This window comes from Saccostrea echinata, unplaced genomic scaffold (assembly GCF_033153115.1).
Source record: "Saccostrea echinata isolate AGI-Se365-2 ecotype Australia unplaced genomic scaffold, CSIRO_AGI_Sech_v1 ptg000023l, whole genome shotgun sequence".
NCBI lineage: Eukaryota > Metazoa > Mollusca > Bivalvia > Ostreida > Ostreidae > Saccostrea > Saccostrea echinata.
Window position 1 is genome coordinate 1,471,570 of NW_026889772.1, and position 22,813 is coordinate 1,494,382.

General features: G+C 32.8%; 1 protein-coding gene across 1 annotated transcript; it reads left to right on the forward strand.

The window, feature by feature from the left end:
- The first annotated feature begins 1,263 nt into the window (after window positions 1-1,263).
- Window positions 1,264-22,217, forward strand: LOC133191043 (polyunsaturated fatty acid 5-lipoxygenase-like). The gene is made up of 15 exons (XM_061326704.1): window positions 1,264-1,725; window positions 2,166-2,210; window positions 2,837-2,965; window positions 3,927-4,024; window positions 4,231-4,363; window positions 7,438-7,533; window positions 7,640-7,736; window positions 8,186-8,303; window positions 13,574-13,666; window positions 14,699-14,759; window positions 17,364-17,475; window positions 17,597-17,688; window positions 18,503-18,679; window positions 20,086-20,249; window positions 22,068-22,217. The coding sequence occupies exons 1-15, from the start codon at window positions 1,264-1,266 to the stop codon at window positions 22,180-22,182; spliced, it is 1,992 nt and encodes a 663-aa protein (XP_061182688.1). The 3' UTR covers window positions 22,183-22,217.
- Window positions 22,218-22,813: the final 596 nt, after the last annotated feature.

Below are 22,813 nucleotides of genomic sequence, written 5' to 3' on the forward strand. Positions count from 1 at the left end.
TTTGACAAAATATTTTAGGCTTGTGATGTCATAAGTATATAAAAACAGCATTTAAAGGGTATTAAATATCGGTGGTCGGAGCACGGCAATTTTTTTTTGAATTTTAAAAGTAGTATTGTCAATGAAGTTTTCTTTATTACCAGGCTATATGGAAATATAGTATCACAAAATTTACCTCCATAAATACTCTTCGATCTGGTGTAACTCGTGTATAAAAATTCATTAATTTGACATCATTAATGACAAATATATGACGTTTTATGCCAAAACACTTTTAATTAGATATTGTTAAAAATGGTGACGTTTGGCGGTAACGTGGAGCACCAAATTATTAAGCAGTACTGTGTTGAGTGGGATATGACTCCTATCCATACGATTAAAGATATGTTAACGACGGAAAAACAGAAACATAAATCTCGGACACAGGTTTATCCCTAGTTGAAGAGGTTTGAGGATGGCTTGACTGCTTATCAAATAGAAGAGGCGTTTTGTAGACCACCAAAAATGAAGACAAACTCAAAGTCAGGAACTGGACGTCCAAGGCCTATGTGAAGGCCGCCGTTAAACAATGCGAACTGTTAGGTTTATTATCGGGATTGAGAAATTGTCTTTTAAAAGCATTAATTCCGCAATCTTTTGGTAACACTAGTATTTGAGATGTATAACTTGGTAAATGAAGGAAAATTGAATACAGTGCCGAATTTATTTATGCTTAAACGAATTTTATCAGAAGCACATTTCCAGGACAAATTCACAAACGCCACGAGCTACGTTTTGATGTCGTCAGTGTTGCGCCGACAACTGATTTTTAATATTCGTTTACCCGAGAGAAAATTTTATTTCTGCAGATAATTCATTCAAATTTGTATGCATTATTAAAAAAATGTTGATTATGATGTATGCCAATTTTTAACTTTATAGTGTCAGTGAAACAAAAGATATTGAAAATGTTCGCGTATTTCTGGGACAACCCTCGTATATATATATATATATATATATATATATATATATATATATATATATATATATATATATATATATATATATATATATATATATATATATATATATATATATATTTGGATTCTCAATTTCCTGAATACCAAAGCAAACAACAGATAAAGGAAGTGGTTCTTAGTGTAGGTCCTTGATAGTGAGCGATTACAACGTATCAATATAGAAATAGGAGGTGTGCACCCCATATCCTATATTTATTACTTTAGTTACCAGTAATATTGTGTATCTACTGATTAAAGATCCTCAATGGTCACTTACGAAATTAAAGTGAAGACCGGGGATGTGCTGGGGGCGGGTACAGATGCCAACGTAGAGATAGTTCTACTGGGTAGCTCTGGGAAGCAAACACAATCCGCCACTCTTGATAACAGGTTTAGAAATGATTTTGAAAGATGCCGGACAGATGTCTTTACCATAAAAGATAAAACAGATATTCCTGAAGTAACTGAAATCAAGCTGCGAAGAGACAAAGCGGGTTCCTTCAGCGATTGGTTTGTCGAAAAGATCCAGGTAACCAATCGGACGAGCGGATATATATCTGTTTTTCCAATACTCCGATGGATTCCTCCTAATGTTGACCTTTATTTTGGACGATATGATGCCTCTCTGCCTCAGTTTGATCCTCGACCAGAACAACGCAGGGCTGAACTTCAAGAGAAAAGACAACTATACGAGTATGAACAGAAAAGACCGGGATTTCCCGTTCAGGTTGTAATCTTCAATTCATAGTTTGTCATCACTAAAAAAACTATATATATATATATATATATATATATATATATATATATATATATATATATATATATATATATATATATATATATATATATATATAGTTTTTTTAGTTTACTAAATATATATATATATATCTATATATATATATATATCTATATATATCTATATATATATATATATATATATATATATATATATATATATATATATATATATATATATATATATATATATATATATATATATATATATATATATATATATATAATCATAAAAAAAGAAAATGCACAGTTTCCAAATTTCATTCAACACAAGCGCTTTCTGGATTTAACAATCCTTCTTCAGGTGTACATACTTTGAACTATATATAAATATATTGGTCGTTCTCCATTAATTGATTGCTATCTTACTAGGTTAAAAACGTCCCCAATGACGAGGAGTTTTCTTTTTCTCACAAGGTAGGTGACATCATGCGTCTTCCTTGACAATGTATACATACATTTCGGATTATACAACAATATAGACAAGTTTCATTGTATTTCAAATTGGAGACAACTTTCCTTATTTCATTATGACTTTTTACTTATTTCATCCATCTCTATACAGAAAGCTATCAACTGCATAGAGTCATAAGCTCATCATAATTTCATCGTCACTTTTTCCCTTTTTTAATGTACGATGTTGCAACTCTTATGATGTAATAATTAATATTAATAGAAATCATTTGACACAGTTGTATCATTTTACTTTAGCATCAAAAATAAGTCCCAGGAAAAAGGAAAAGATTCATTAAATCCTCAACTGCTCGATATTATTTCCATGAAATAGTCTGATCAAGAGCTAAACAATATTTTCTATCAGGTTAAAATGAAAGTTCAGATAGCGAGAATTTTATAAAATGGGTGTGACCGATCGGCAGGGGAAGCTCACTCCTCCATGGCACATGATCCCATTTCTGATGATTTTGGAGGTCGTGTTTGCCTCTGCTCCTGATTTGTATTGTCTAATTTGACTTTGAGCTTCAAGAATACTGTTCTTTATCTCCATATTTCATATACATAAGATGATGTTCTCATAACTTTAGTTTGATCTGGTGAAGTTGAACCTCACTCTGAAGGCTGATAAGGCGAAGGAGATGATTTTTGGTGACGAATCTTGGGAAACTTTAGACGACTTGACAGATATCTATTCGAAAACATTTGAAGAGCCCAAGGTAAGAAATCAAAAGTTTTATCTTATTGTGAATTATAATTCTTATTTTCTTTTTTTTATACTGTTTGCCTTAACGAAACAAAACTTATATAAATATACATCAAAACAGCTTTAAAAAATTGTCATAGCTATTTTGAAGGAAGACTCGGACCCTCTAGGAGATTCAGAGTTATTTTATGGTGAAGTAACCTGAAATAACCTTGGACACCCCCCCCCCCCCAACATATATCCCTAACAAAAAAAACTTTGATACTTTGATTTACTATGAAACTTTACTTTGGAACCTTTTTTGAAATTTCAAAGCTTAAAATCTCTTAATTCGATAATAGTAAGGTAAAATTTGAAATCATATGTGAATATACAAATAATATTTCAGTTTAATATAAAAAATGTACATGTATGAATTGAAGGACCAAAAATATAATGATCTGAAATCCATAGTAAAAATACTTTGATTTACTATAGTGAAAAAACTTTGATCCTGTAGTAAACTATAGTTAACTATAGTAAATTATAGTACTTTTTGTTAGCGATGGACCCCTCGTAAATGGTAAGAAAAGCGATATATATGATAGAAAACCAGCTTACAAAAAGTTCTCCAAATTATTTTATAACGTATTTTCATAAAACAAGGATTGTTAATGGTACATGCACAATGTATTCTATAATAAATGTCCACTAAAAAAAGGATTTTAAATTAAACACAATTTTCTTCGGAAACATTGCAATCCATTGCGAAGTTTGAATCATTTTACCAATCAGCTTTACAATTGGCACTTGGTCAGAAGAAAAAAACCCTCTAAGTCCAAAAACAGCAATTGACAAAGCGAAAAATAATTAAAATTTGTATGTTGAATTAAAACTGATTTTGTTACATTATGATTATCATTATAATCTGATTCTAATTATCTATAAAGAGAGTCAACTTACGACTAATGGAGTGTGTATCTTATTTTGAACAGGGGATGCAGGGTTGGGAGAGTGATGTTAGTTTTGGCTGGCAGCGATTAAATGGTCTCAATCCAAACGTGATTTGTCTTTGTACCCATCTACCGGACAAGTAAAGTTTTGTTATTAATTTATTTGTTCTTCTAAAGAGATATAATAAAACAAGAATTATCTTTGTAGCAGAGATTATACGTATTTAATAATCAGTACCAAAATTATTTTTATAGATTGTGCGTGTTGACAAAAAAAAAATAACCCTTGATTGATGTTAAAGTAATTAAAAGTCAGTATCAAAACTAATCATTTAAATTAATTCAGATTTGGTGTGACTGAAGAAATGATTAAACCTTTCCTCGAGGGCCTGACAATATTCCAAGCCATCAGGGATAAACGTTTGTTCATCACTGATTTAGAAATACTGAATGGGATTTCTGTTATCGAAGGCTATGTGGTAAGTTTGTTTATTACTGATCTAGAAATACTGAATGAGATTTCTCTAAAATATAGAGGGCTATATCGTTGTTTCTCTCTGACTTAGAAATATTAAATGGGGCTTTCTGGCCTAGGGCTATAAATGAGATCACAAAATTTAACCACAATCAACAACATCAAAAAATACGGCTTTTCAACACTTTATAAATGTACAATAATTCCTCACTATAAATTAAATTCCAGACTTTTTGACTTAATTGACAGCTGCTTTTTCAATAAAAATGGAACTCGTAAATTTTCTTACCTTGTCATTGGTCATTTGCAAATTATTTTCTTAAGAAACATTCTGATTGTACACACAAGTACTCTGAAGAAGACATTAACTATTTATTTTTTGTATTGATATAAAGCATAAACTTACACATGAGAAAAAGAAGACAATTGTTATGGCCTTCAGATCGACATTTAGATATTTCGACCACGTATTATCAATTAACAATAGTTAATTCCATTCATATTTCGACAAGATATATTTCAACAAAAGATACCACAGAGTCTGACACATCTGTTTCAAATTTGGATATTATAATTCAAACAGGACGTTTATGGTAACCTAACAACAAAACTTTCTGATAAATGTGATGACCTCAACTTTTTTATCGTTTTATCGTTAACTTCCCTTACTTATTTAGCAATACCCTTATTACCTGTATATGAGGTTTTATATCTTCCGGTTGAGCAGGCGGCTATTGGCAAACTAGATGATGAAACAAGAATATCAGCAGTTTCGTTTAAAGTTATTATTTTGCAATTTCTATAGTCGATACAATGACTTTGTCAGCAAATAAAATTTATCAGTAAGTCAGATGCTGACTAAAGTTTTTCATTATAATGGTTAGACCATTATTTGAACACTGAATTGTCTTGGAAATTTCCGTTTGCTCGATCATGACAAGGAGCACATGGCGGGTTTAACAGGTCGACAGTGTATACTTACCCCTCCATACTGTAGATTGGCAAATAATCACGATGGTTTTAATTTCACTATGTTCGCGATTCATCATTTTTCGGCCAAATTAGACCCATCTTGAATGCAATCATTAGTTTTTAAAAACGTTTACATGCTTATAGGAAATTTAAATTAATTTCTTGCAGCGTTAAATTAAAACCAACGCGATTGGTACTTTTTGAGAAATCGTGAAATATTAACATTGTGGAATTAGAACGACGTACAGTATCACGTAATCCCACGGCGAGTGTGATCAGTCGATAGGGGATGCTTACTCCTCAATGATACCTGATCCCACCTCTGATGTTTTTAGAGGTCCGTGTGTGCTCTGCTTTCGATTTTATTGTTTCAATGGACTTTTGAGCTTGATTATTGCTTGTTTTCTCCATATTTCATGTGGAAAAGGCAAAAGGTGTGATCTTCTTACAGAAAATGAATGATAAATGCCCTTAATGTTATAATCATGATAAAGTAATTTTTAGAACGGTTAGAAATGAGGATGATGATTCATATTTTCAAGTGGTTAGAGCGTTTGCTCTAGAGTTGCAGAGTAAGGGGTTGATTCTAACGTCGCGGGTTTGAACCCATTTGTGGGACGTGAAGACCAGTCCTTCGGATGAGACCGTATAAAAAGAGGTCCCGTGTCGCAGTAGATGCTGGCACGAAAGAGGTCCCTCGCTGCTCTATTGCCCTAAGTGGCGAGTATAGGTTTAAATTTGTAGCTCTCCACCGGCAAGTGGTGGCGTCTCCATATGAGTGAAAAAAAATCTTGAAAGGGATGTTAAACAACAATAAATAAACAAACAAACAAATATACTTACAATCCAAAACAAATACATGTATACGTAGCAATGTCCATATAGGTCCTTATCCTTTGTTTCTTGTAAAGGATACATGACACTGACAAACAAAAATTTGATGCCTGGATTGATATATATTTCTTGACTGATTTTGAACAGAAATGACATAAATAATAAATCCCTATAATAACACTTGCTGTGTCCTTCAACTCGACATTTAGATATATCGAAGACGTATTGTCAATTAACAATGGTTATTTCCATTCTTAAGTCGATAAGATATATCCCGGTGAGCTTGAAATAAAAAATACCACAGAGACTGAAACTTCTGTTTCATATTTGGATATTTTTCTAGAAAAAGACATCAAAAATAATCTAACACCAAGTTTTATGAAAACATTGCGACTTTAACTTTTCAATCGTCAACTTCCATTGCTTAAGCAGCAATTGATTCGATACGCAAGAGCATGCTCTACGTATGAACAATTTCTAAAACGAAACAAAATAATTTGATTGGATACAAAATGCACTTTTTATCGTATAAATATAAATTGGGTTGCCCACGTCACAAAGATTTTGCATCAAAATCGTATCGAAGCCCACTGACGTTACATTTAAATTTCGTACAATTTGAAGACATTTTAAAGGACAATCATCTTATTTACTTACACTAAATGAATGAAAATTAACATATAAGGAATGAATTTAATAGCCACGCAATTTATACGGTATAAACCGGGTTTGAACAGTTTACGCTTTTTTTATAAAATGCTTCGCGGTTTATAAAGCACGTAAACTGTCCAAACCCACTTTACATCGTATAAATTGGATAGCTATTGAATTCATTCCTTAATAACTTTTATTCACAATTTGTCAGTTTGAAATACATCCACTTTAAATGTTGGAGACTGGGGAAATATTCTATGAAAAAAACAATTACATAATTAAATAGTTCTCAGCTATGACATTCGATTTAAGGTTTACCATCCCTCTACTTACTCATATAAAATCTTTCCTTAACGCTATGATCATCAAGAGCAAATCTTATTTATAGCTAAAATGCACACATCTCAGCATACCTTGCAAAATTTGACAGAAATGGCCTGTAAACGCGACAGTTTTATAAAGAAATAATAGTAGTTTACACCAGTTAGACTTACTAGTATCTCATTTATCAAAATAAAAATATATCTAAAAACACACTTTAATAATTATTGGCAGGGGAGTTAAAAATTTCATAAAAACCTGTAAGTGCAAAATTTTGTCCCTTTTTGACTTTTGCAGTGTCCAACACCCATTGCCCTTTTCTTTGTTGATGCTAGAGGTCAGCTGATGCCAGTAGCGATACAACTCTTTCAACAGAAGGGACCTGATAACCCTGTAAGGTCTTATCCCCTTGTGCTAACTACTGACGTTTTTAATTGGCCAAAGAGGTTATTGGAACAACTACAAAAGATAAGCACTAAAATATGTCATTGAATTTCAGGTATTTTTGCCTACTGATCCCCCATATACCTGGTTAATGGCCAAAATGTGGTTTAATGTGGGGGACTCAAGTCTTCATCAAACCGTTGTTCATCTAGGTAAAGCTGTGTTAACTTTGTTTCTTTTATTTATTATATTTTTTGACAGCAAAAAGATATCCGATATTAAATTCTTTGTAATTATCAGATTATCATAGCAAGTAAAGCATTAAATAAAATGAATTGTTTGTTATAATTCATTTTGTCATTGGTTTAACTGCTTTGCATTAAATCATTAAATAAGGCGTTAATAATCTAAATTTTTAAAAGCAATAATTATTGGAGACAAGGTCGTAATTATCACTATTCATTAGAATATTTATTGATTGGTTTTACAGAATAACAAAAATAGTTGTAATTGATTCTTGTTATAATTGTATAAAATTGTCAAATACAGTTGCATTTTTTTCTTCGATCAAGATGAACAAGCTCAAGGTGTACCAACTAACTTTGCATGAATGTTCATCAACACATCTATAAATGTATATCAATATTCGGTTTACTTTAAGGTTGCACACACCTAATTTTGGAGAGCGTGTGTGTAGCGGCCAATAGATGTCTGTCTCCTTCACATCCCATGTTTAAACTGCTGGCCCCTCATCTTCTCTACATTATTGCAATCAATGAGTAGGTATTTTTCATTCTTTTTTTATGACAATGAATTTTGTATGTGGGTATTACGTGTACATACTGATTTACATATAAGAGATCCAAATCCTTCTGTAGACCATAAACAAAGAACGAGGGAGCTTTATGTTCGGATTCGGCAGGAATCTGGGCGCAGTTGAAAAGTGAAAATTTCAATGATGCGACACATGATATATTAGCATTCTATTGATGAACAGGGTTCTTGTGATATAGTAAGGGGAATATTTTCCCGATATTGTGTTTTGATTTGCTAAAATACGCCATGAATTATGGCTAGATGCGTCATTTGGTACAAAATGTTACATTTTTACACACGTTTCTATATAAATTAACTATCTATGGCTTTTTGCTCCACGATTTTAAAACTGTATTTTTGTGCATTTTAAACATTCGTTTAAAAAAAGAATGAAAAGAAATTGTGATAATATTAAAAAATAATTTTTTTTTTTAAAAATCACATTGTGTAAATGTTTTGCTTCATAGTTGTTTTTAAACATACGTTCTTACAGTATGTAGCGATGACAGCGCAGAGGTATGTTATCTGACCATGACGTTGAGGAATAGATAAATCCTTGCTTGGGGCGTTTATTTATTAAAAAAAAGTCTATGGTAATATTGACTTTATTTGATTTTTTTTCTAGAATTTAAAATTGAAATTAAATTAAATTCTGTTTCATCGAAACAAAGTGCAATTCTTCTGATCCACTGAGGTTTTGATACATTTAAATGCATTTGCAATTTACTATACCCTATTACATCCTATTGTTTGATAACTGTTTATTTATTAATGTGAAATGTTACACATGTTATCTAAATTGTTAAGATAAGCAAACTTAAATATTAATTTTTTGGCAAGGTATTTCAGTGTAATGTAATATTTTTTCCTATATGTGCAGCTTTTGTAATGTCTGTCCAGCTGTGGTCGGCCAGTGTAAAGACGAATAATGACCCCCATAGAAAAATGACCGGGGGTTATTTTTCAACGACAAAAAATGACCCCCAACCGTAGAAAAAAATGACTTTTTGTAGAAAAAGAGCCCTAGGGGTCATTTTTTATGTGTGCGTCCTATAAAGAATTGACCCCCCGTTAAAAAAAATGACCCCTTTTCCAACAGAGTGCATGATACAAAATTTATAATACATGTAGGTGATTGATGCCAAGGTTTGAACCTCAATGTTTATTATTCTTCTTTATGCCCTTTTTGACCAACACTGGACGAACGCGCAATTAAAATGCAATTAAAAAAACATTACATTTACATGCATATTTCTATCTTTTAAGCCTACTGTGTTCTCAGCACATATTGAAAATCGCAAAATGGCTACTATTGGTTATAACTCTTAACGTAATTTCCTTTTATGACTGTCTTCCATTTGTTTCATATTTGGATATTTGACGGAATATAGACATTCATAGATAAATAACAGACAAGTGGGATGTTCTGGCTTTTCTTTGGTAAACATGTCTCCCAAAGTAATCAGCATGCTTTGAGTAGGATCAAGTTTTTTTTAAAAACTGAAGGAAAAAAAAATGAGATAAGTTTTCGGAAATAAATACGGAAAGTTATGTAATGTAATATATATGTTTATTTTGAATGACATAAAAAGTCGTGCAAATGAGGTAGAATGTATCGAAAATGACATAATATCTCGTACGAACGACAAACTGTGGATATATGTCTTTCCTAATGAAAAAAAGGTGAAGATAACGAACAGTGACGATTCTAAAATATCCACAAACAATACAATTCTGTTAACAGGGCATAGAAAAGGACCCCCGAAATTTGCAGAGGTCGAATCAGGTGCCTAGAAAGAGTAAGCATCCCCTGTTCACCCGTCACACCCGCCCTGAGCCATATGAATAAATCAGGTAAACGGGACATTTCATTGTCGAATTTAGTATAAAAACAAGGACCAAACAATTGACCTAATTATAGGTTATATTTGTTGACAGGGTTATTGATACGACCACTGAATTTACGAAATGCTGACTTTAAACGAGGTTGTTGAAACCCCTGTAACATCAACTTACATGTATATGTCAGTAGTCTGCCTCGATTTCAAAATTAATCGTGCAATTGGGTATCGAATAAGTTGGTAGACGTAAACATTAAATGCTAATGATACCGGAATATTACTTCATAAATAAGGAAAGTTGACGATAGAAAAAGCTGAAGTCATCCCGTTTGTTAGACAATTTAGTTGTTAGTTGGTCCTTATCGTCTATAGTCAGTAGATCGTCCAAATATGAAGCAGACGTGGCAAACATAAGAAGGACATAAAATTTCTGCATGTCTGAAATATATACAATCGTATAATGTATATTAAAGTCTGTTAACATGGTCGTCTGAGAAGACGATACATACATTTAAGAGGAATATTTTTTTTTTCTAAAATCCACTTAAAACAGTGATACATTTGTCAAATCAATATGGAAACATTTCAATGCAGTGTATATTGAAGTAGATTAATGTTTTCAATTTATTATTAAAGACAGACAATTTGATTGCCCTTCCAGGTGAATAGAATGATTTATTTTTCCTACATTTAACTAAAAATAGCTTGAAAACAACTCTGAAAGTTATTTCACCTACATCTGAATTCCACTTAAGTGAACATAATATTCAGGCTCAAAGAGTTGGAGAAGAGGAAGGGATTGTCCCATCCCCTTTTCTGAAGGTTCATTTGATATAATATTTGGCCCTGAGAAGTTCTAAAAATTAAAGTTTACGCTGAATCAAAACTTTACATTGAAAATAAAGGTTGGATTTATGCTTTTTAAAAAAATAAATCCAAACTTTGAGAATGTGCCCCTGTATACTGTTTATTCTTGGTCAAATCTTGCACGGAATGCGTATTTCCGGAAAATTCGTTAAAAATCAGAGACTTAAAAGCATTTTTCGATAGGTCCCCATTATATCACCACTCTGAAATTTTCACAAATGAAACATCGATTTGAAAGCATTTTATATGCAAAAAATCACGATGGTGATATTGTGCGGACCATGTTTATTTTTTAAAAATGTGTTCATTTTACAGCATACAATAAACATGCATTCGACGGTGTTTTGCTAAATCTAAATATTATTGAGAATATACATCGCCACATATCGCTAAATATCCTTTAATATAAAGGATAAAATTATCACATCAATGTTATGAAGATCTGCTCTGTACTAATTCTTTACACGTTGCTTGAATTCAGATACAGATGTAAATTGTGCTCTATATTAGTATAACGTTATAAATCTAGCATCTTACTTCCGCGCCCACTAACTAAAAGCGACAGTTGTCCGAGTTAGACGATATCTGGACGTTAGGTGGTTGAAAAAAGTAGCAGTTCAGGAAAAAAAATCAGTATTTAGAATTGTCATATAATTATTATTTTACACTTAGTTTATTTATAACCCAGTGCCTGTGTCCATAATCATGTCAAGCTGAACATTATAAAACAATTTATACGTCATTTTTGAAAATTGACGTCACAATGGTTTCGCCGATCTATTTGGCCTGTTGGGAAAATGTACATGGACATGACTTTTTTTGAGCTATTATAGTGAAAATTAGAGGCTAAGTTTCCAAGATAGAATACAAACCTGGCAAAATATCACAATAGATTTAACAATGCGCCTCTCAGTATAAAATATGTGCTATGTAGATCAGTTCCGAACATAATCTAGATTGTCATATATATATTATCGATGACTTCAGCTACCTTTTTTGAAGAGTTCCATAAAAATTATCCGTAAATTCATTATACATCACATAAAAGTATTTTTTCACATCATTTCTCGAGATGGTCAGAAAAGGGGCAATATATAGCATTTTATGTACACTTAATAGCGATTACATAAAGGTTGCATGTAATATTTACATAATGTTAAAAAAAAGGAAACAATAAACTTGGGGGTATAAATTACTACATGAGTGATAATATCGGATGGGAGGGGTCGTGTCCAAATGCTCCTCTTATATTTATATTCTTAATATCACTATAGATCGACAGACCTACATGTATAATTGTATATAGAAACATTATTCTGTATTAATATCCAAAAAGCATTGCCTATCTGCGAGCACATGCAAAACTTAAATTCTGACTTGTTTACTAAAACAGATATTAACCTTTGCTAAGAAATGATAAGTATATATCCACTGATATCTGTGCATAAGTGAAATATTCTCGAACGGGACTCGTACATGTAAGGCAGTGATCGTAGAAAATATAGCTGATTTTATTTTTGTAAATTGTTTCAACTCAAGGGAAAATTTTAAATAAACTATATACAGGGTGTCATAGAACATAGAAACTGATTATTAAATGCATATACAATGTATAAGCAAGGATAAATGTAACAATTTATTTAAGAAATAATGTATCATTTTTAAACATCTATCGGGATATAAATACGGGTTGGTCACGAGATCAAATTCCATAAAGCCCGAAGGTGACCCCAGGTGGTAGGGTGGAACCACAATGGATGATCAGTTTTACATAGGAATACATAGGAAAGATCATTAAAAATCCTTTTCTTAAGAACCACAAAGCTTTCATTGATCATATTTATATGGGAGATTCTCGGGTAATTCAACATTTATAAAATAATAACCCCCAAGGGTAGGATGGGGCCACAACGGATGATCAAAGTATTAAATAGGAATACACATCAGGAAAAATCTTTACAAATCTTCTTCTCAAGAAGAGCAAGGCCATAATTATTGATTCATATTAATATTGAAGCATCGTCGGGTAGTGTAAAATCAAGTTTGTTAAAATCATGACCCCGGGGGTAGAGTGGAACCACAGTGGGGTTCAAAGTTTTACATAGGAATTTAAAAGAAAGATCTTTAAAAATCCTTTTCTCTAGAATAGCAAATTATATTATATTATCTTTAAAAATCTTTTAAAGCCATTAAAAGTCAAAGAAATATTGAAGCATCCTCAGTTAGTGTAAATTTTAGATTGTTCAAATCATGCCCCCCCCCCCAATCCTTTAATAGGTTGGGAACACTTATCTCTTTAAACTTTTCAATACTGAACTGATTTCTGCTTTTTCCTAGCTGAAGTGCCCAGGTGAGCGATGTGGCCCATGGGCCTTTTACTTTTATATTATTATTTATTTATTTTTATTATCATTATTTTTTTGCAACACATATTAAATTTAGAGATATCCAGAGCTAAATCGGTTTTGTTTTTCCATTTTTAGAAATGTTAAATGAGATTTTAATAACATTTTAAACAATTGCAGCCGCGGTCTTGTCAAACTAATAGGGCCTGAAGGAGTATTCGATATATTGACAGCGGTCGGACGCAAGGGTGCTGCGGAGCTCATTGCCAAAGGGTGATTATATTACGGGTTCACGTTTTAACCTTTCACTAGTATTTGTGGTACAAATATTATACAATTATAGCCCTTCTATGGGGATGAGATGCTTGAGTTGCTGATTGACCATATCTATGCAGCCTTTAGGGTTCCGGTCTCCCAAAAATCTGTCATTCCCATGGGTACCAATTGCGCCCCGATATAAGCACACCTATTTTTGTATTCATATGAAGCAGAATTTATTCCAAATTTTGAACATGAGAAGAAAACACTTTTTGTGGCATCTCACCATCTCACATCTCACATTCGGAAAGACGTTAATGGTAACCTAACAACAAAGCTTTATGATACACGTGAGGACTTCAACTTTTCAATCGTCAACTTCCCTTACTTATGTAACAGTATACTCTTATCACCTGAATATGGAGTTTATTTTTCTCAGATGATTAGATACGCTAGAGCCTGCTCTACATATGAACAATTTCTAAAATGAGGCAAGCTATTGACAAACAAGTTGATGAAACAGGAATATCAACAGTTTCGTTTTAAGTCACCATTTTGCAATTTTAATGGTCGATACAATGACTTTGTCAGCAAATACAATATACCATTCACTTAAATACTGACTGATGCTTTTCATACTAAATGTTAGACCATTAATTACACATTGAATTGTCTAAGGATTTTTCCGTTATTTACCGATCATGACAAGGAACACACGGCGGATTTGACCGCTAGGCAGAGGGTGCTCACTCCTCCATGGCACCTGATCCCATCTCTAATTTTTTAGAGGTCCGTGTTTGCTATTCTCCTGATTTGTATTGTTGGAATGGACTTATGAGCTTGAATACTGTTCGTTTTATCTATATGTCATCTATCGACTTTACAGAGATGCATATCAACTGAGTAGAAAACAAACTAATCAGATTTATTGAATTACACATTCAATGCACTATTAAAAGCAGGTAGCATCGGTCTCCTTGTTTCCTGGCTGTTTCTTGTTGCATTAGTCGTGTTCTTTTTAAATTTTACTTTTCATTTCACTTCCAGAACAAGTCCCTGGAGAATGGATGTAGAAGGAACATATCCTGAATTTTTGAAACACAGAGGTGTATGTAATTTCACAATGACATCTTCCTTTTAAAAAAATTATATGAGTGTTTATTAGCTTACTTTGGTGAGATTAATCACGAGCTAGATATTTATTTTGCAAAGTACTTTTATCGAGCAAAATATGTGCTTTTACCTCAGGTGGTTTTACCCAATAAACCGATTTATTTTTCAACTTAAGTCAAACTTTTATTCAGAATCCGGGTCAAAGGTATTTTTATCATTATGGCATGAGTCCTCTTTTGCGTTTGTTGGCTTTTTTATGTCTGAATAATATTTTCACACTAATAGACCTGAGGCAATAAAAACTTAATTGTCAGTTGATGCATTTTTGTAAAAGAATGTGTTGCGACCCAAAAGTAGGTCATGATGACATCAATTTGGAGTGGAGCCACTTCCACCTGCAAAGTGTCGATGGCATGGTCGTGATCAATAAAAAGATGGTCTACAATGCGAGGGGCATTTGAAAAGTTTTGAGAATTGTTTGATAAAATATTAACCTTTTCATAGAAGTTAATAAATTTGATACCACTGAAAAGAGCTGGAAAATTTGCACTTTTTTTGATATCACTTTCTTATTTTTATGACGTAATAACTCCGAAAATGACATCAGAATCTTGAATGTTTAGCATACTAAAAGGTCGCGTTTTTCGTCCACATGAGAAGATCGGAAAAGTGCTGTCAAAGGCTTTTTTGAAAAGATGGAGGTAGAGTAAGACTGAAAGAATGGTAATGTTAAACAGCAATTCCAAATTTCATTTAATGATTGGTTTATAAACACGGTTTATGTCTGGTTATGCTATCATAGACATTCATTTAAGATTTTTATTACGTGATACAGCTGGACTTTCGGTCTATTATATAGCTCTCCATTGTATTAAACAAAACATGTTCTGTATAAAACTGAAGTGTATCAATGCAGATTTCCACAAATGAATCATGAGTAACAGAACTCTTACCGTTTAGGAATAAAACGTACAAAAGTCTTCCCCGGACTTGTCTCTGTGCATATTTTTTTCATATTATTTCAACTTCGGCGCTCCAAAACTCACTATTGCTTTTGACTTCCGGCTCAAAAAAATGAATCTGAGTTACATTGCCATGTACAATCTTATTTATTTTCCATGAATTAAAATTTTCGAATATATTGAGTAACGGTGGGGTTACAACTACGCCGGCGCCATTTTGGTTTTTACGAAAAAATATGGGGTATCCTAAACTTAAAATCTCTTGAGCTTTAATTGTTCCCACAAAATTGGTTAAAATACCTGACGAATTAATGCCAGGAAATGCTGTAACACCGTCCGCTATTCCCCTTTGGTTGTCAACTTTGTCATTTTCTCACAGCTAGGTCTTTTTTACGCAATATTTTGAGCGAGATTCGATAATAACAATTTATGTTTGACACACGCTTAAACCCCCTCAGAATTATAGGATCTCCTAAATAAAACACCATATGATAGACTGTAGTCTATTTAAACATTCTCCCAACAGGCATTTGTGTCCGTTAGAGTGCATCCGAGTAATGAGCAAAGGTCGACTTTAAAATTTTAATTCGCTGAAATTGTGTCTCTTGTTACGTCATTTTTATGGTCAGTATGCTAAACACACAGGCTTCTGACGTCATTTTCGGAGTTATTACGTCATAAATATTACAAAGTGACATCACAATATGTGTAAATTTTTCTGATCTTTCCAATGATATATAACTCAATAATTTCCGCTAAACGGTTAATATTTTATCTACTAGTTCTCAGAACTTTTCAAATGTTCCTCGCAATGTGTAAAGTTATACTTGCTTTATACTAAGCTTTATGATAAACGTGATTACTTTAACTTTTCAATCGTCAACTTCCCTTACTTATGCAGCAATATACCCTCATCACCTGCATATGGGGTTTATATCTCTCAGTTGATTCGATACGCAAAAGCATGCTCTACGTATGAACAATTTCTAAAATGAGGTAAGTTATTGACAAACAAGTTGATGAAACAATATTATCAACAGTATTGTTTAAAGTCATCATTTTGTTGGTTCTATGGTAGATACAATGACTTTGTTTGCAATACAATCTATTATTAAGTCAAATGCTGACTGACGTTTTTCATACTAATTGTAAGGTCATTATTTACCCATTGAATTGTCGACAGATTTTTCCGTTATTTTCCGATCATGACAAGAAGCACACGGTGGGTGTGACCCGTCTGCAGGGGATACTCACTCCTCCATGGCACCTGATCCCGCCTCTGATGTTTTAGGGGTCCGTGTTTGCTCTGCTCCTATTTTGTTTTGTTTGAATGGACTTTTGAGTTCGAAAACTGTTCATTATCTCCAAATATTTCATTTCAACATTCTAAGTATTCTACATGTTTTCATGGGTTTTTTTATCATTTGATTTGTTTTTGTTTTTTTTTTTATTCCTTATTACATATTGTGAAATATCACATCTATAAATATTGACAAGTATGTTTTGGTTACACCTTTCTGTAAATTAGAGCCATATGGTGGTCGTTATGACAAGTGTAAAAGCTTTTTTTCAATTGGGTGAGAATAAAAGAAGGTTAAGTATTAAAAGTGTTTTTCGTTTTAAATCTCCGTTCACAGCTATATTGCAAGGATGGAAAAATTCTGCCAACGTTTTATCAGCGTGACGATAGACTAGATTTGTATGAAGCCATTCACAGCTACGTCAGCAAATACGCCACTTTATATTACGGTGGGTATCAAGTTTTCTCTTATTCATTGATTTATATTTCCATGAAATAAATTAAAACTTCTTAGAAAGCAAATGAGATGATTTACTTGTAATTATTTAAAATGTTTCTTTATTGACACAGACACAAATGATAAAATTATCAAGGACTATGAAATTCAAAAGTTTGGACGCGAATTGTCAATCCCAAAATCCGAAGGAGGCTGTGGAATTTTGGTATGCTACATGAGTACTTATTTCATTTCTTTAAGATTTCTTTACTCAAAGAATTATTGACCATTATATCAAGGGGACTGGACAAAAGTTACAAACATTACTTGAGTTCTTTCAAATCTAATTTATGGATCTTTTTCCGTGGGTTGCAAAGAATGACATTGACGCGGGTACTCTCTAATGTCGGGGGCGGATGACGTATACTTGCTAATTAAGATTGTTAGTACATGGTTATATATGGATGTATTGGCGAAATCCATAATATCAGGATTTCCCAGTACAAACAAGATATCAAGTTGCCATCAGTTTGAATATCTCTCTATTCGTATATCAGAAATTACTCGATTAAGCGCATTTTTTAGGCTTTATTTTCTATTAAGATGTCTTAATGCTTATGATTTCTGGGGGTGGCATCTTAATCAGGTTATTAATGAGGTAATTATGAACTCATGTTTTCAAAACACGCACACCCCTTGGCAATCAAAGCCCTTAATTAGATAAACTGCGAAAACTAATCAAAACAAACGTATAGGTAAAACGTTAGATCGAGAATAACGGTAAAAAAAAATAGTGACATGTTCAAAGATTCATTACACAAAAAATCATTTATTTTCTACTTATATCTAAATATCCGAGTAACCGAGTAGCAGTTTTACTAACCGATATTCGCATAGTTCGGCGGTTAACCGGGTACTCGTTGACAACACTAATTATTATTCATCTATCATTAATAATTCTGTTTTAAATATTTTTTTATTTTATTATTCACACCACATATATCCTTTAAAAAGTGACATTGTTCTTTAATTACCATTAGGGTGTTCCTCTCAAAGACGGGAAGTTTAGTTCAGCGGAACAGGTGGCGCTCGTTTTCACTTCCGCTATTTTTACCAGTAGTGTTGTACATGCCGCTGTCAATTTCCCTCAGTACGATACGTACGGCTTCCCCCCTAACTATCCGATCAAACTCAAGGGAACGCCTCCTAAAGATAAGGTAAGTATTGCATTAATAAAATATGAGGTATCATTTTTTTTTAAATATCTTTACATATAAATACTACTTGGACAAATATTCAAATCTCACAAAATATAAAACGTATCATTTATGATCTTAAGGAGGTTAAGGGGTCAACAAATTAACCATCAGATCAGATATAACTTAATTTCTTAGATATGATATCTTAAGCTGTCAACTATCATTTGGCAAATAAACATTTCATACATTTTAGTTTTAAAATTTGATCATTTTTGTATATCTTTATATGGACCTCTTCTTCTAAAGGAGATCAATATAGTCTGAAAATGGCCACAACCACCCAGCCCTCCTAAACTTTTTTTTTTTTTTTTTTTTTTTTTTGCTTTACTTTGCTTTGCTTTCTCAGACCTCTTTGTTTTAGGTTGAATTGTTTAAACATGTCAACTAGTGAGTGAACAGTCATAGTATAGCATTATAATAGTTTTACCTTCTACAGTTTGTATTTTTATTAGTCTTCGGAGACTAGGTCTTCCAACAAACTGTTCGAATCCCGATGGGCACTAATTGTGGCCTTCAATTCGATATTCAGATATATCGACGACGTTTTATCAATTAGCAATATTCACTTTAATTCCTACGTTGATTCTATATACATGTGTCCCCTTGAACTCGAAATAAAAGATACCACACAGTCTGTCACATCTGTTTCATATTTGGATACTTTACTGACTGGAGACAATAAGGGCCAATTAACAACAAAATTGTACGACAAGCAAGATGACTTCAGCTTTTCATCGTCAGCTTTCCCTATTTTTGTAGTTACATTCCGCTATCACATACATAGGATGTGTACCTATGCTATTCTCAAAAGCATGATCTGAATACGATCAATTGTTTAACCGAGACAGGCTACTAACAGAGAAACTGATGTTACAGGGATTTCAAAAACTTTGTTTTAAGTCAGAATTTCCTGAATTCTATGGTCGTTATAATGACCTTGTCAACAAATATAACCTATGATATAGTCGTATATTTTCTGACGATCAACAGGCGATGCTTACTCCTCATAGGTAACTAATCCCACCTTTGAAATTTCCGGGGATCCCGTTTTATATGGCCTGCTCACAGATTTGTATTGCTTGTAGAATTTTGGAGACCAATTAATATTCATTATCTTTACCCTTTTTTCATTATTATTAAATGGCAAGACATAAAAATATCGAAGTGATTGTCTAGTATATCTATAAAATGCATGCACCAGTCGTTGTTTAAGACTTTCGCAGATATCATCATAAATGTTATTTAAAATGTCAAAACCTTTGCAATTAAATTGAAGGATTTTATTCATATATGACCCGTCTAATGCAGTTTCATAATGAGGAAGTGAATCTATGTTACAAGGGGTCCTGATTTTTACTTTTCAGAGGCCCTTGATGGAAGAGGAAGTTGTGAAGGCCCTAGTTGACAAGTCCACAGCACTGGATGTTTTGACTGTGGTATCAATTTTGAGTGAACGGTCCACCAACGCTCTGGGAGACTTTGAAGTGGACTACATATATGATCCACCAGCAGTAGAAATCGTAAAGGAGTAAGAAACTTTTACTTAGTGAATGCGAATAATGTTTTAAAGAAACAGTTTTTAAATGAAAACTTTAATGATTATTCAAAACCTTAACGACTTGACGGTAGCCAATTCCTTCGGCGGAATCTCACAGTTCTAACTGGTCTGTTATGAACTTATGTTTGTTGATTCAATACTTGAGAGTAAACAGGTTTTAAAAGAGGCAGGGTATTGACAAATAATTAAGTAAATGATCAAAGAATACCAACAGTCTCGTTTAAAGTCAGCATTTAGCAAATACTATGCTCGATAAAATGACTAAATTTGTATATATTAAGTGTCTTTAGGTCGATTGTTTACTGAAGTCATTTAAACAAATGCTCAGACATCATTTTCACACTGAGTAGTTTACAGATTTTTTCATGACAATGGACACACGCTCGACTGAGGATGCTTATTCCTCCATGACACATGATCCCAACCGAAAGACGCTGATAGACGACTAATGAACATGACTGTTCGTAAGTTTCCAAAAGAGAGATGATTAAATCGAAAAAATCGAAAAAAAATCATAGCTGTTGGTTCTTTATGTTTCTAGAAATTTTCAATAGGCGGTAATTCAACTTTATATCCAATACAGAAATATATTTGTTCCCAGAATGAATTTTATTAAAAGAAAAAGCAAGATGTGTTTGTGAAACACTGATGCCCCCGTATGGTAACTTATAGCAAAGATTAAACTTTTTCAAATGCAAATCAAATATGTTGGTACCCAAAGTAAAGTCTTATCTCGAGGAATATACCTGTGAAATATGAAAGCCGTAGAAGCAACCATTGATATGAAAAAGGTTAAAGTTTTTCAAAAGTATGTCAAACATCAAGGTCAAATAATCAAAATTAATGGTGATCAAGGAAAGGCCTTCTCACAAGAAATACACAGGTGAAATATGAAAGCCGAGTCATAAATCGTTCAAAAATTATGACCAACGTTAAAGTTTTTCAAAAGTACGTCAAACTCCAAGGTCAAGGTCAATGGATTACAATTGTTGGTATCCAAAGAAAGGTCTTTTCACAAGGAATAGACATGTGAAATATGAATGTCCTTGCACCAACTCTTCAAAAGTTGTGTCCAAGGTTAAAGTTTTTCAAAAGTAGGTCAAACTCCTAAGTCAAGGTCAAAAGGTCAAAGTTGTTGATATCCAAAGTAAGGTCTTGTCACAAGGATTACATATGTGAAATATAAAAGCCCAAGCTCCAACCGTTCAAAAGTTATGGCCAAGTTTAAAGATTTTCAAAAGTAGGTCAAACTCCTAGGTCAAGGTCAAAAGGTCAAAGTTGTTGGTATCCAAAGAAAGATCTTGTCACAAGGATTACACATGTGAAGAATGAAAGCCCTAGAGCAATCTTTTCAAAAGTTATGGCCAAGGTTAAGGGTGGATAAAATTTTGCTAAAATGGGTCAAACTCAGGGTCAAGGTCAAATATGATGGTACCCAAAGAAAGGTCTTGTCACAAGAAATACACATGTGAAATATGAAAGCAATAACTCCAGCCAATTAAAAGTGATGGGCAATGTTAAAGTTTTTGCAGACAAACAGACAGACAGACAGACGGACGGACAGGGCAAAAAGTACATACCCGAGAATCTTCTATAAGGGGGCATAAAAATAGTAAATTTACTACAAAATACCATTCTTGTCTTAGAATTTCAAAGGTAAATTCAAACCAGAGTGCAAAATTTATAAAAAGTCATTTGTCGTCTTAACGTATCTTATTAATAAATAATCAGTAAATGGAGAAATATTTTGATGTCGATTAAATGTAGAAAACGCTTTTTATTTTTCAGATTTAGACAAAATTTGAAAAACATCAGTTCAAAGATTCGTGATAGAAACAAGAAGTTGGTTAGAAAGTATGATTATCTTCTGCCAGAGAAAATACCAAATTCCACAAGCAATTGATTCTCCTTGGTGTTTTTAAGCTTTCTATTTACATACTTTTCATATGATATAAATATAGTAAGATTTTATAATGTCATTAGTTTACCATAAACTCACTTATTTTCGTGGTGATTTAATTTCCATTGTTTTCTTTGTATCAAACTGTATCCCCCGAACTAATATGGTTTTCTTAAACCACGAAAATCCGACTCCAGGAAAAAAAGTGATTTAACAGCATACTCACCGAAGAAGAATAATAAGTTAAGGTTTAGAAGAGAGTTAAGTATGTATGACATTATCATAAATAATTAGTGAATATACCGCATATCTATAGTCTCTGCTAAAAAAAAATATAATTCACTAAAAATAAAATTATGTTAAAGAAATTATAAGTGAATGAAATATATGGAGATAACGAACAGTATTCAAGCTCAAAAGTCCATTATACAATACAAAATAGGAGCAGAGCGAACACGGACCTCCAAACATCAGAGGTGGGATCAGGTGCCATGGAGGAGTGAGTATCCCCTGCCGACCGGTCACACCCGCCGTGTGCTCCTTGTCATGATCGGGAAATAACGGAAAAATCTGTCGACAATTCAGTGTGTAAATAATGGCCTAACAATTAGTATGAAAAACGTCAGTCAGCATT

Bases quoted from the DNA above. Each gene is read 5' to 3' on its own strand.
- LOC133191043 (XM_061326704.1), top strand. From the start codon at position 1,264: ATGGTCACTTACGAAATTAAAGTGAAGACCGGGGATGTGCTGGGGGCG. The intron at 14,760-17,363 runs GTATGTAATTTC...CTCCGTTCACAG, and splicing joins AATTTTTGAAACACAGAGGT to CTATATTGCAAGGATGGAAA. The intron at 18,680-20,085 runs GTAAGTATTGCA...TTTACTTTTCAG, and splicing joins GAACGCCTCCTAAAGATAAG to AGGCCCTTGATGGAAGAGGA.